The 16,100-nt window shown below is 38.4% G+C and overlaps 1 protein-coding gene across 1 annotated transcript in view; it reads left to right on the forward strand.

Annotated features, from left to right (window-relative positions):
- Positions 1–372: 372 nt before the first annotated feature.
- LOC133629852 (pyruvate dehydrogenase phosphatase regulatory subunit, mitochondrial-like) overlaps positions 373–16,100 on the forward strand; it is a 32,662-nt gene continuing 16,934 nt past the window's right edge. The window contains 9 exon segments of the mRNA XM_062020901.1: positions 373–435; positions 437–537; positions 4,837–4,970; positions 5,060–5,141; positions 7,270–7,433; positions 7,496–7,617; positions 11,090–11,207; positions 11,302–11,451; positions 15,477–15,669. Of these exon segments, the coding sequence (XP_061876885.1) occupies positions 388–435; positions 437–537; positions 4,837–4,970; positions 5,060–5,141; positions 7,270–7,433; positions 7,496–7,617; positions 11,090–11,207; positions 11,302–11,451; positions 15,477–15,669 (1,112 nt within the window). The 5' untranslated portion in view covers positions 373–387.

The following is a 16,100-nucleotide window of genomic DNA, read 5'->3' on the forward strand; positions in this document are numbered from 1 at the left end:
ATGTCTCACGGGGCATTTCTTGTCGGGACGGGATTCGTTCCCAGGGTATTCGAATAAAAAACCAACTCTTTTTATTTACTATAGTGGTCTCGATAACGGGTACTGGTTCTCAAAAAGGGATTCGAGTCCGAGTACTCAGTTCTTTTTCTTATCGAACAACCGGGAAAATCGGTTTCGAGCATCATCCCTATGCCTAATAGTGTAGTGCGTTGACATGTCGTCCTACCTTTTTTTTTAAAGGTGCATTTGTTGTTGTTTGTTTGCAGCGAGAGCACAGCCATGCGGAAGCTCAGGGCTCTGTCCCCTACTGTCCTGCTGCCCAGGCTGCTGCACCCTCACACTGGCTACACCTGGGCAGGGAGGGGCCTCTGGACCTCCTCCGCCTGCATGGCCACCAGCGGCGACTCTCCCCAGCCGCTGCCACTGCCCGCTCAGAGCCCGGGTGGTGATCTGCGGAGGAGGGGTGGTGGGCACCTCGGTGGCGTATCACCTGGCCAAGCTGGGCTGGACCGACATCGTCCTACTGGAACAGGGACGGTAAGAAAGGACAGCAGCGCGAACCGCTTATCTACCGGTTGTTTGGCACGAAAGCTGGACAATTGTTCGAATTTGAATTTACGATTTCAATTTTGGCTTCTCGGGACCATAAAGATGTTATAATTGGAAAAAAAACAAATCAATCAATGAATGTTTACTTATATAGCCCTGAATCACGAGTGTCTCAAAGGGCTGCACAAGCCACACCGACAACCTCGGCTCAGATCCCACATCAGGGCAAGAAAAAACTCAACCCAATGGGATGACAATGAGGAACCTTGGAGGGGATCACAGATGTGGGGACCTCCCCCCTTGGGCGACCGGTGCAATGGACGTAGAGTGGATCTAGCATAATATTGTGAGAGTCTAGTCATAGTTGATCTAACATAATAGTGTGAGAGTCCAGTCCATAGTGGATCTAACATAATAGTGAGAGTCCAGTCCATAGTGGATCTAACATAATAGTGTGAGAGTCCAGTCCATAGTGGATCTAGCATAATATTGTGAGAGTCTAGTCCATAGTTGATCTAACATAATAGTGTGAGAGTCCAGTCCATAGTGGATCTAACATAATAGTGAGAGTCCAGTCCATAGTGGATCTAACATAATAGTGAGAGTCCAGTCCATAGTGGATCTAACATAATAGTGTGAGAGTCCAGTCCATAGTGGATCTAACATAATAGTGTGAGAGTCCAGTCCATAGTGGATCTAGCATAATATTGTGAGAGTCTAGTCCATAGTTGATCTAACATAATAGTGTGAGAGTCCAGTCCATAGTGGATCTAACATAATAGTGAGAGTCCAGTCCATGGTGGATCTAACATAATAGTGAGAGTCCAGTCCATAGTGGATCTAACATAATAGTGAGAGTCTAGTCCATAGTGGATCTAACATAATAGTGAGAAAGTCTAGTCCATAGTGGATCTAACATAATAGTGAGAGTCCAGTCCATAGTGGATCTAACATAATAGCGAGAGTCCAGTCCATAGTGGATCTAACATAATAGTGAGAGTCCAGTCCATAGTGGATCTAGCATAATATTGTGAGAGTCCAGTCCATAGTGGATCTAACATAATAGTGAGAAAGTCTAGTCCATAGTGGATCTAACATAATAGTGAGAAAGTCTAGTCCATAGTGGATCTAACATAATAGTGAGAGTCCAGTCCATAGTGGATCTAGCATAATAGTGAGAGTTTATTCCATAGTGGATCTAACATAATGGTGTGAGAGTCCAGTCCATGGTGGATCTAACATAATAGTGAGAGTCCAGTCCATAGTGGAACTTACATAATAGAGAGAGTCCAGTCCATAGTGGATCTAACATAATAGTGTGAGAGTCCAGTCCATAGTGGATCTAACATAATAGTGTGAGAGTCCAGTCCATAGTGGATCTAACATAATAGTGTGAGAGTCCAGTCCATAGTGGATCTAACATGATAGTGACAGTCTAGTCCATAGTGGATCCAACATAATAGTGAGAGTCCAGTCCATAGTGGATCTAACATAATAGTGTGAGAGTCCAGTCCATAGTGGATCTAACATAATAGTGTGAGAGTCCAGTCAATAGTGGATCTAACATAATAGTGAGAGTCTAGTCCATAGTGGAACTTACATAATAGTGAGAGTCCAGTCCATAGTGGATCTAACATAATAGTGTGAGAGTCCAGTCCATAGTGGATCTAACATAATAGTGAGAGAGTCTAGTCCATAGTGGATCTAACATAATAGAGAGAGTCCAGTCCATAGTGGATCTAGCATAATATTGTGAGAGTCCAGTCCATAGTGGATCTAGCATAATATTGTAAGAGTCCAGTCCATAGTGGATCTAACATAATAGTGAGAGTCCAGTCCATAGTGGATCTAACATAATAGTGTGAGAGTCCAGTCCATAGTGGATCTAACATAATATTGTGAGAGTCCAGTCCATAGTGGATCTAACATAATAGTGTGAGAGTCTAGTCCATAGTGGATCTAACATAATAGTGTAAACTATTATTACTATTACACTGACTAACAGTGCGTTTCATTTGTACTGGGAAGTCGGAATTTACGACTTCCCAGTACAAGACTGAATCTAACTTTGAATTTAAAAAAATCCCAGCAGACCCAAATGCATCGCCACATACCCACGTAGCATCATTCTCTTCTCTTATTGGTCACAGAACGTAAACAGGAAGTAGGTTTTGTTTACAAACAAGACTGATGGTGCATTCCATTTGTACTGGGATATCGGAATTTACGAGGTCGGAGATACGTGTAGACTGCAAGATGACGCCAGTAAACAACACCAAAACTTTAAATGTTTCATTGAGAATATAGAACATTACACACGGCGCTCAAAAATCTGTGAAAATGTTTTAGTAGGACTTTGGTAAGCTACGAAGCCTCACCGCTTGATGGATTATCTGAGCATTACGGGTTTTGTTTCGTAAAATTATGCAAAACCAACTTTTCTTATCTTCTGGTACCTGCTAATGTGTATTTGGGATCTACATAAGTCTTGAAAATTTGCGCGTGTCCGCCATCGTAGTCCGTGGTGACGCTATAGTCGATAAGCTTCTTCTTTTTCTCCATCTTTTTATGGGACATTCTTCTTCCGCTGTTGCCATTTCTAAAATAAAGTACCGTAAAGTTCCAACTTATAGCTCGTTATGAAAGCGCTACAAACTACCGGTTTAGTGGGTTTACATTATTCACCCATGGAACTTTAGTTATTAGAGAGTTCCGGCGTGAGCCAAGGATGAGGATATGCTGCTCCCTTGTTGATTTAAGTAAAGCAGGGGTCACCAACCTTTTTGAAACCAAGAGCTACTTCTTGGGTACTGATTAATGCGAAAGGCTACCAGTTTAAATAAATTGCCAGAAATAGCCAATTTGCTCAATTTACCTTTAACTCTATGTTATTATTAATAATTAATGATATTTACACTTAATTGAACGGTTTAAAAGAGGAGAAAACACGAAAAAAATGACAATTTAATTTTGAAACATAGTTTATCTTCAATTTCGACTCTTTAAAATTCAAAATTCAACCGAAAAAAAGAAGAGAAAAACTAGCTAATTCGAATCTTTTTGAAAAAATTTAAAAAATAATTGATGGAACATCATTAGTAATATTTCCTGATTAAGATTCATTTTAGAATTTTGATGACATGTTTTACATAGGTTAAAATCCAATCTGCACTTTGTTAGAATATATAACAAATTGGACCAAGCTATATTTCTAACAAAGACAAATCATTATTTCTTCTAGATTTTCCAGAACAAAAATTTTAAAAGAAATTCAAAAGACTTTGAAATCAGATTTAAATTTGATTCTACAGATTTTCTAGATTTGCCAGAATAATTTTTTTGAATTTTAATCATAATAAGTTTGAAGAAATATTTCACAAATATTCTTCGTCGAAAAAACAGAAGCTAAAATTAAGAATTAAATTAAAATGTATTTATTATTCTTTACAATAAAAAAAAAAAATTTACTTGAACATTGATTTAAATTGTCAGGAAAGAAGAGGAAGGAATTTAAAAGGTAAAAAGGTATATGTGTTTAAAAATCCTAAAATCATTTTTAAGGTTATATTTTTTCTCTAAAATTGTCTTTCTGAAAGTAATAAGAAGCAAAGTAAAAAAAATAATGAATTTATTTAAACAAGTGAAGACCAAGTCTTTAAAATATTTTCTTGGATTTTCAAATTCTATTTGAGTTTTGTCTCTCTTAGAATTAAAAATGTCGGGCAAAGCGAGACCAGCTTGCTAGTAAATAAATAACATTTAAAAAATAGAGGCAGCACACTGGTAAGTGCTGCTATTTGAGCTATTTTTAGAACAGGCCAGCGGGCGACTCATCTGGTCCTTACGGGCTACCTGGTGCCCGCGGGCACCACATTGGTGACCCCTGAAGTAAAGTCTGAATGTCATTAAAACAGTTAGCTCCACCTTTTGACACTTCTTCCACTCCCGTCCTTGCACTCTACACCGCTACAACAAAAATGACGTCGTATCGGTTCAAATGTGAACGGTAGCCATCCCTAGTTGTAATACTGTTTGTGAAATATAATTGGAAAAAAACGATCATTTGGAAATGATATCACATATTAGTGTGAATCAAGCTTTAGTATTGTGTGCTTTCCTGAAAACCGACCCAGCACTAAATTATAAAATGTGTCAAGTAGAACTTAAAAAATGGAGTAAATGAAGAAAAGTCGTGCAAATGGAAGCACACAAGTCCCTGACTTAGCATCAAGATGGATATTTATTAAGTGACAAATAATGCGAGCACGCTTGCGGTCCTATTTGCAGACTGGGCGCCGGGACAACCAAACTATGCGCTGGCATCATCAGCGTGGCCAAGCCGATCTCCATCGAGTGCCAGATGGCAAATTACTCCATCGCTCTGTACCAGCAGCTGGAGGAGCAGACGGGCGTCAAAACAGGTGAGTCGCCATCACGGGGGTGACGTGGGGGGCCATGCGTCCATCTTGGTGGTTAACTTCTGTGTTCAAACCCCCCACCGTGGTTTCAGGCTACGTGAGGACGGGCTCTTTGTGCTTGGCTCAAAATCAGGATCGCTTCATCTCGCTGAAGCGCCTCGCGTCAAGACTCAAGTAAGACCTGCAGTCAATAGTTACGGGCTCGTCCCCTTTAAATAGTCATACTTTTAGCTTGCCTGAATGCAAAATAATCCTTACATATACACTACCGTTCAAAAGTTTGGGGTCACATTGAAATGTCCTTATTTTTGAAGGAAAAGCACTGTACTTTTCAATGAAGATAACTTTAAACTAGTCTTAACTTTAAAGAAATACACTCTATACATTGCTAATGTGGTAAATGACTATTCTAGCTGCAAATGTCTGGTTTTTGGTGCAATATCTACATAGGTGTATAGAGGCCCATTTCCAGCAACTATCACTCCAGTGTTCTAATGGTACAATGTGTTTGCTCATTGGCTCAGAAGGCTAATTGATGATTAGAAAACCCTTGTGCAATCATGTTCACACATCTGAAAACAGTTGAGCTCGTTACAGAAGCTACAAAACTGACCTTCCTTTGAGCAGACTGAGTTTCTGGAGCATCACATTTGTGGGGTCAATTAAACGCTCAAAATGGCCAGAAAAAGAGAACTTTCATCTGAAACTCGACAGTCTATTCTTGTTCTTAGAAATTAAGGCTATTCCACAATATTGTTTGGGTGACCCCAAACTTTTGAACGGTAGTGTATATGTGTGAATGTATGGTTTTCTACACCAAAATTCTTCTATTTATTAAACTTCTTCTTCTTCTCCAGATTTTGGCGCGCTCTACCTTCCACATTTTTCATCCGATTCAAACCGTTCCAACTTCAAACTGTTCAGCCTATTCGGGAATCGCGGGCTTCCCTTTGACAAATTCCCAAAAATTCCCAGATTTCACAGAATTCCAGGTTTTCCGGGACATTTTTCCCCATTCAAAATGAATTTGCCATTTTTCAAACTTCCACCATTTCCACATTTTTCAACCGAGTCCAACCATTCCACCTTTAACACATTCCACCATCCTGGAAATTCAAAAGAGTTAAAAAAAAATTCCAGGATTTTCCAGAATTCCTGGTTTTCCAATTATTTCCACCCTTTTTTTCTGGCGACTACTCCTTCCCCTACATTTTTCAATCCACGTCAACTGTTCCACCGTCAAAACATTCCTCTTAATCAGGACAAAAAACAAAGTTGTTTTTTGAACTGGAAAAAATTCCTGGTTTTCCCGAAATTTAGCATTTTACTGCTTCAACATTTCTCGACCGATTTGAAATATTCCAACACCAACCATTTTAACTCATTCAGACCATTCAAGTTTTTTTTTAACATCTTCAAAAAAATTCCCACTTTTCCCGAAATTCACAAACTGTTTGGAAATTCCCATTGAAATCAATGGGACATTCTTCAAAGTTCCACAACTCCCACATTTTTCATCTGATTCAAACTGTTCCTAGTAGGGATGTCCGATAATGGCTTTTTGCCGATATCCGATATTGTCCAACTCTTTAATTACCGATACCGATATCAACCGATACCGATATCAACCGATATATGCAGTCGTGAAATTAACACATTATTATGCCTAATTTGGACAACCAGGTATGGTGAACATAAGGTACTTTTAAAAAAAATTAGTAAAATAAGATAAATAAATTAAAAACATTTTCTTGAATAAAAAATAAAGTACAACAATATAAAAACAGTTACATAGAAACTAGTAATGAATGAAAATTAGTAAAATTAACTGTTAAAGGTTAGTACTATTAGTGGACCAGCAGCACGCACAATCATGTGTGCTTACGGACTGTATCCCTTGCAGACTGTATTGATATATATTGATATATAATGTAGGAACCAGAATATTAATAACAGAAAGAAACAACCCTTTTGTGTGAATGAGTGTAAATGGGGGAGGGAGGTTTTTTGGGTTGGTGCACTAATTGTAAGTGTATCTTGTGTTTTTTATGTTGATTTAATTAAAAAAAACAACCGATAATAAAAAAAACGATACCGATAATTTCCGATATTACATTTTAACGCATATATCTCTAGTTCCTAGTAGTTTTTATTTTATGTCTGCACGCATAAGTGATGATTCCATACGTAAATATTTCAGTATTTAGGTCTCTGTTTGGCTAAAATAGCGCATTTTTCTGTGTACGACTCTGCAAGAAACAAAAACACTTCCAGTAAGTCCGAGTCACCTTTGTCCAATCAGAGTGATGGGGATCAGCTGTAATGTTGTCAAGCCTAAAGACGTGGCCAAGCTCCACCCGAAAGTCAACATCCACGACCTGGTGGGGGCGCTCCATCTGCCCGGGGACGCCGTGGTGTCGCCGCCGGACGTCAACCACGCGCTGGCCGTGGCAGCGGCCGGACAAGGCACGTACGCGACACACGTTAAAAAAAACACGCTCACTTCCTCCTCATGTTTCTCTGCTCAGGCGTGCAGATCTTGGAGCGAACCAGCGTTCAACAAGTCCTGGTGGAGAAGGGTCACGTGACAGCTGTGGAGACGGATCGCGGCTCCATTGAGTGTGAATATTTTGTCAACTGCGCCGGACAGGTAAAACATCACGAGTGAGAGATTAGATGGGAACTGCATTTCTTCTCTTGTTGCCTCATTTGTATTTGACCACTACTGTTTTCTGTTTATTTGTTACTGACTGTGGCAGGACACCTCTGCCTCTGTTTCACTTTATGTTGCTGGTAAATAATATGGTTGTAGTAGTAGGCTAAAGTTAGATTATTTAGTATGCACTAATTAAAGGGGCAGAGCTTTAAGAGACATTTTAGCTTTTATATTTGATAAGATATATTTTTTGTAAGAACCACAATTAATAAATATATTTCAGTGAATAACTTATTGTTCAAATCTGTATATAAATATGTATATAGTGTTGTAATTATATTGTAAAATGGATGGATGGACGTTTAAAACAAAACTGTTATTATTAATTAGTAAGTATACATTTTTTGAGCCTTTTTAGAGAAAAGTCATATCATTGTAGTACATTATGCAAATTACTCGATGATGTCATGGTGACCACGCCCATAGCCACGCCTATAGCCACGCCCCCACCACCACAGTTATCTTGGCAGTTAATGGGAAACACTGAAACATCACTTACTGTACAATGTCTGCTGTCATTAGGATGCCGACTGCAAGGATGTTGATATATTCCTCTTTTAGATGAAGAATGAATCATATTCGTAAAAAAGGGGGTGGAACCAAGCGTCTTTTCGTGTCTTTGTCGTCATTTTCGGGTCTAAATTTGATGCCAAAGTTGACCAACTTGTCGGATTATGTCCTCATGCTTCTACTATCAAGGCGAGAGGCATGATTTATGATCTACAATAAACGTTAACAAGCTCAGAGGCGAGAAAGCAGCTCAATGCGCCGCTAAAAATAGTTTGTCTGTTTAAGCGCTTATAATAACAATATCACTAATGCTTGGTTAATATTCAGGTCACAAAATGTAAATGGGGTATTGTCGCCGCTTTTTGGATGGTTATTTATAGGGCTTCCCATTAACTCCATTGTAAGCTGACTTTTTTTCTTTCTGTCTATTTTAATGTTCGAATGCACCGATAAAAATACATCGGTCTTCTTGTCGCTCATGATGATTGTGAACGAAAGCCAAATAACAAAAAAAAAAAGTGCAGCCCCCTTTAAAAGGTCCCTTTTGTTATTTTTCACCAGTCAGATGTGCCCCAATAAAGTAGTGGAATTTTTTAAAAGTGCTTTTAGTAAGCCCCTATTGGGAACTCGAATCTGCCATGATCAGAAGAAAAATACACCTTTCTTTCCGGAAGTAGAAACATACATATACTGACAGAAGTCGAAAGTGCGTTGCTATGGAAACGGTAATAAATGCGCTGAGGAATTACTTCTGGCATTAATAAAAATGATCAAAATACAGTAAATATTGTACATATTACATATTGTTATAAAAGTGTATTCTGTTACTACATTATATATATACTTGCAGTGTATATATTGTACATATAACATATTGTTATGAAGGTGTCTGTTACTACATTATATATATATACTTGCAGTGTGTATATTGTACATATTGTTATGAATGTGTCTGTGACTACATTATACTATATATATATACTTGCAGTGTTTATATTGTACATATAACATATTTTTATGAAGGTGTCTGTTACTACATCATATATATATACATATATATTATATATATATATATATATATATATATATATATATACTTGTAGTGTGTATATTGTACATATTACATATTGTTATGAAGGTGTTTGCTACTACATTATCAACATATTGTTATGAGAGGTGTCTGTTACTACATTATATATATATACTTGCATTGTGTATATTGTACATATTACATATTGTTATGAAGGTGTCTGTTACTACATTATATATACATACTTGCAGTGTGTATACAAAAAGTTGGAGGGTTTTGAAGTCGTCTTAGAGGACTTTGAAGGCTACAACGATGACTCCTATTAGCCACATCATCTAAGCCACGGGTGTCCAAAGTGCGGCCCGCAGGTAATATTTTAACGACCCCGTGGCACATTCTAAAAGTACGATTTAAAAAAATTAAAAACATAAAAAGTGGTATAAAAGAGCAAACTGGTGAAATGTATCAATACAATGTTTCTTTCTTTAAAAAATAATAATGAATCAAAATCAATGTCATTATGAATTATTGACCTATTCAAGGCTCCAATTACATGACATTAAATATTCCACTTTGAGACATTTTTTGGGAAAATGTTGCATATTTTGTTTGCCAAAAAAAAACAAAGCTTTTTTTTTTTTTAAACAAGTGCCTAAAACGAACAACAAAAAACATAAACAACAATAAAAGTTATAATTGACGGATGGATCTGAAGTTGATCTTGAGACTATTGTGTTAAAAGTAAAAAAAAAAAAAATGTTTGATTTATATTTTAATACTTAACTGAGCAGGACCCTTTTACTGGGACTTTTTTTTTTTTTTTTTTTTTTAAGTGTCATTTAAAAAAAAAAAGTGAATCAATGTTGTTATGAGTTATGCTATGAGCTCCAATTATTATATAATCTCAAATATTCCACTTTAAAATGTTATTGGGGGAAAATATTGCATATTTTGCCTTTTTTTTCCATAAAAAAACAGGGTTTTCTTTGACAAAAAGAGCTTACAGTGTAAATTTTAAAAAGAAAACTTTATATTGACAGATAGACCTAATGTTGATCTGGAGATTTAAACCTTGGATAATAATAATAATACTAAATAATGACACATTTTAAATATTTTTTTTACCTAAACCCTTTGGGGTCCCCAGGATCAAGCCTGAGTGGAGGCCTAAATGTATATTTTTTATACATATATTGTATTGGTTTTTAAAATAAAAAATATCAAAATGGCCCCCGCTTGCTTTGATATTTCAGTGTGCGGCCCTCAGCGGGAAAAGTTTGGGCACCCCTGATCTAAGCAATTATCATCTTTAAAATCCCTCCCAAAAAAAGACGTGTGTTCTTGTCTCTCATAATGATTGTGAACGAAAATTCCAAACAAAGTGCAGTTCCCCTTTAAGAAGTTGTACTGGGGCACATAGCATAGCTATGTGAGCTACATGCTAACATTCCACTCACATTTAAACAGCAACGAAATAGAATAGAATAGAGTTTTATTTGTCATTATTACAGTGAACAGGTTCAAAGAACAACGAAATTGGAGCAGATCCCCTAAGATGCATACACAATAATTTAGTAATATAAATAGTAAAAAAAAGATAAAAAGAAGATATGTATCTATATATATGTATATATCCACACACATACTATGTTAGCTTATTATCTAAAGGGACAACTAAATGATTAAACTTACAGCTCTCATGTCTGTAGCTGACTGAACCCCAGGCTTTACTTTAAGACATGTAGCAAAGCCTTTATTTTTTATTTTTTTTTAGTATCCGTACACAAAAAAATATTTTTTTTGCATAATAGGGAACCTTCAAAAGTATACTGCATGAATAAATGTGTTTTTGTCCTTTTTCTCCAGTGGGCGTACGAGCTGGGCCAGGCAAGCGAGACCAAAGTGTCGGTTCCCCTGCACGGCTGCGAACACTTCTACCTCCTCACCAAACCTCTCCAAGAGGCGGTCCCGGCCGACACGCCAGGTCTCACTACTCACAAAAGCAGCTAACGGGTTGTTAATTTGTAGCCTTTTTAAAAAAAACAAAAAAAACAACGTCCTGTCTCGTCCCCCCGCAGTGGTGATCGACATGGACGGCAGGATCTACGCTCGGCCGTGGCAGGGAGGCCTGCTGTCGGGGGGCTTTGAGAAGAACCCCAAGCCTATCTTCACGGAGGGCCGCAACCAGCTGGAGATCCAGAACATGCAGGAGGACTGGGACCACTTTGGTGAGGATGAATGTGGGGCGGAAAGTTGCAGAGTTAATATTTTTTTTTACTTTCTGCTTCCTGACCTAACATCACAGCCACAGTTAGCCCCCCTTATCATCGCAAATGCCGTATTTTCCGGACTATAAAGCTTAAAATTGCGCTTTATACCTCTAAAGGCTTAGTGGCCACATGCGTGGACAGCACCTTTTAGCTCTTATTTCCAAAATTGTGTACACTACTGAATTGGGGTCTTATGGCCGCTTATGTGGACACTTATACTGCCATCTGGTGGTGTCAGAAGAGTATAACATACAATGGAATTTGGGAAAAAAAAGTGTAAAAATAAGAATTAGCATGTCACTAAACATGAAGTACACGTTTGTGTACTTATGGACTAAGTACATCATATCAAAAGATGATTCTTAGTTTTTGTTCTAATTAGGGTCCAATAAGCCCAAATAGCAAAGAGAAATAAAAAAAAAAGCATGTAAACAAACAGCTTGGGCCTTAAGAGGTTAAAACCCGGTGCGCCTAATGTACGGAATAATTCTGGTTTTGCTTACCGACCTCGAAGCTATTTTATTTGGTACATGGTAAAATAATAACTGTGACAAATAGATGGCAGTCAAACATAAGCGATAAATGTAGACTGCAATATGACTCAAGTAAACAACACCGACATTTTATATGCTCCATTGAAAATATATAACATTACACACGGCGCTCAAAATTCTATCAAAATGTTTTAGTACGACTTTGGTAAGCTATGAACCGGCACCGCTTGATGGATTGTCGGAGCATTAAACATACAAGTATTATTATGGTGTGTGTATAAGGTAAGACATATTATCTGGTGTTTTGTATCGCAATATTATGCAAAAACAACTTTTCTTACCTTCTGGTACCTGCTGATCTGTATTTGGGATCGGCATAAGTCCTGAAAAATTGCGCGCGTCCGCCTTTGTAGTTCGTGCCGATGACGTAGTTAATAAGCTTCTTCTTTTTCTCTATCTTCTTGTTATGGGACATTCATCCTCCGCTGTTACCATTTCTAATGTAAAGTAGTGTAAAGTTCTTACTTATATCTGTCAGTAAACTGGCCATGAAAGCGCTAAAACATACCGGTATAGTGAGTATACATTATCCACCCAAGGAACTTTAGTTACTAGAGAGTTCTGGTCGGACATTTTTTCACGTTGGGGGGGGGGGTTGTGAATTATAAAACATTAATAACATAAAAACTATAATAGATGACCAATTTTTTTTAGCACAAACGTTTGGGATGATTCTGACAAGCTGGGGGGTTGGTTATGACTAATATGTTAATAACATAAAAACTATAGTAGTTGGACAAAAACAATAGTAGCACAAAAGAATGGGACAAGTTTGGGAAGGTTTTGACATGATGGGGGTGAACCTCATTGTGAATAATAACATGTTAATACCATAAAAACGATAAAACATGAATAACATAAAAACTATAATAGTTAGACAAAGTTTGGGACAAATTTGGGGAGATGATGACAAGCTGGGGGGGAGGCTGGTTATGAATAATAACATGTTAATAACATTAAAAACTATAGTAGTTAGACAAAACAAATTGTGTCACAAAAGAATGGGACAAGTTTGGGGAGATTTTGACAAGATGGGGGCTTGTTATTTATCAGAAAACATCAACAATATACAACTATAACATTCCTAGTTTGTGAACACGTTCTCAAACAATGGCAATAAAAACTATTCTGATTCTATAAAACATTAATAACATAAAAACTATAATAGATTAACAATTCTTGCAGCACAAACATTTGGGATGATTTTGATGAGGTGGGGGCTGGTTATGAAACATAAAACGTTAATAACATAAAACCTATAATGGTTAAACCATTTTTGCAGCACAAACGAATGAGACAAGATTGGAAAGGTTTTGACAAGGCGTTGGGGGGCGGGGGGCTGGATGACGTCACTAGTCAGAAATCCATCCATCAATCCATTTTCTAGCACTTGTCCCTCTTGGGGTCGCGGGGGTGCTGGAGCCTATCCCAGATGCATCAATAATATAAAACTATAAAACATTAATAACATAAAAACGATAAAAGATTTTTACAACACAAAACGTTTGGGACACATTTGGGGTGATTCTGAAACATAAAACGTTAAAGGCCTACTGAAATGACATTTTTTATTCAAACGGGGATAGCAGATCCATTCTATGTGTCATACTTGACCATTTCGCGATATTGCCATATTTTTGCTGAAAGGATTTAGTAGAGAACATCGCCGGTAAAGTTCGCAACTTTTGGTCGCTGATAAAAAAAAGCCTTGCCTGTACCGGAAGTAGCGTGACGTCACAGGCTGAAGGACACCTCACATTTCCCCATTGTTTACAATGCAGCGAGAGCGATTCGGACCGAGAAAGCGACGATTACCCCATTAATTTGAGCCAGGATGAAAGATTTGTGGATGAGGAAAGTGAGAGTGAAGGACTAGAGTGCAGTGCAGGACGTATCTTTTTTCGCTCTGACCGTAACTTAGGTACAAGCTGGCTCATTGGATTCCACACTTTCTCCTTTTTCTATTGTGGATCACGGATTTGTATTTTAAACCACCTCGGATACTATATCCTCTTGAAAATGAGAGTCGAGAACGTGAAATGGACATTCACAGTGACTTTTATCTCCACGACAATACATCGGTGAAGCACTTTAGCTACGGAGCTAACGTGATAGCATCGTGCTTAAATGCAGATAGAAACAAAAGAAATAAACCCCTGACTGGAAGGATAGACAGAAAATCAACAATACTATTAAACCATGGACCTGTAACTACACGGTTAATGCTTTCCAGCTTGGCGAAGCTTAACAATGCTGTTGCTAATGACGCCATTGAAGCTAACTTAGCAACGGGACCTCACAGAGCTATGATAAAAACATTAGCGCTCCACCTACGCCAGCCAGCCCTCATCTGCTCATCAACACCCGTGCTCACCTGCGTTCCAGCGATCGACGGAAGGACGAAGGACTTCACCCGATCATCCGTGCGGTCGGCGGCTAGCGTCGGCTAGCGCGTCTACTATCCAAGTCAAAGTCCTCCTGGTTGTGTTGCTACAGCCAGCCGCTAATACACCGATCCCACCTACAACTTTCTTCTTTGCAGTCTTCATTGTTCATTAAACAAATTGCAAAAGATTCACCAACACAGATGTCCAGAATACTGTGGAATTTTGAGATGAAAACAGAGCTTTTTTGTATTGGATTCAATGGTGTCCGGATACTTCCGTTTAACTACTGACGTCACGCGCATACGTCATCATACATAGATGTTTTCAACCGGAAGTTTAGAGAAATTTAAAATTGAACTTTATAAGTTAACCCGACCGTATTGGCATGTGTTGCAATGTTAAGATTTCATCATTGATATATAAACTGTCAGACTGCGTGGTCGGTAGTAGTGGGTTTCAGTCGGCCTTTAACATAAAACCTAAAATGGTTAGACAAACATATGAGCACAAACGAATGATGTGATTTTGGTAATGTGAGGGGCTGGTTATGTAACACAAAATATTGATAACATAAAACCTATAATAGTTAATATTTGCAATGATAAGCGGGCCAACGTCACTCAGGTAGCACAGCCTGCTTGTTTCACTGCACAACTGAGCCTTTTGGCCCCTTTTAACAAGTTTGGGCTTGCTTAATCAGCATTCTCGGCTGGATTTGGGCCAAGGTTCACCTCTTGGTGCACACCAGAGCAAAGTAACTGGCTGGCACATTGGTCTTGGCGCCCTTGAATGCATGCACATATCTGTAATCTGAGAGTGCTGACCTCCTCTCATGTGTTTTTGCAGGGACCAACTTATCCATCACACCTTCCTCTTCTGACACCACATGATTTACACGCGCAAATCAACCTTTTCAAAGTGTGCAAACTAGTCACATTGCTAACACATTGCGAAAGTATCAATAAATAACCAGCACAGTGCATTCATAACTAATAATCGAAGATGATAAAGAGACCTGGAACTTACTCTTCCTTCCCTGCAGAGCCGATGCTCAGCGCGCTGCTGAGGAGAATGCCGAGCCTCGAGTCCGCCGAGATCCTGCAGCTGGTCAACTGCCCCGAGTCCTTCACACCGGACATGCGCTGTCTGATGGGGGAGACGCCGGGGGTGTCCGGCTACTACGTGCTGGCCGGGATGAACTCTTCCGGACTAACCTTTGCTGGCGGCGCTGGCAAGTAAGTTACTTTTACTCTTAATGTCTGCTTACTGTTGTATCTACACTTCTGTTCAAATATAACACGCACTTACCCTCCTGTGGTTTGGATGTTTTACATAAGTTTTGGCTGATACCACAAATTTGGCTATGGATCCAATACCAAGTAGTTACTTGCGCACGGCAAACCTATGCCACACAAAAAAAATCACATTAAAAAAATAAGCGCATAACAATTTTCAATGTAACTGACGACAAGCGGTCACGACAGAGAAAACAGTTTTCATCATCATCATCATCATCATCGTTCAATTATTGTAACTTCTGTCGAGACTCTTTAAAGAGGACATGAATTCCATCAATCACTTTATTGAGCAAAACTCTTTGTCGGCCACAAACACATCACCAAAACATTGTTAACAATGGTTTATATCTAGCAAAACTGGTCATTTT

Source organism: Entelurus aequoreus, linkage group LG02, assembly GCF_033978785.1.
Source record: "Entelurus aequoreus isolate RoL-2023_Sb linkage group LG02, RoL_Eaeq_v1.1, whole genome shotgun sequence".
Lineage (NCBI taxonomy): Eukaryota > Metazoa > Chordata > Actinopteri > Syngnathiformes > Syngnathidae > Entelurus > Entelurus aequoreus.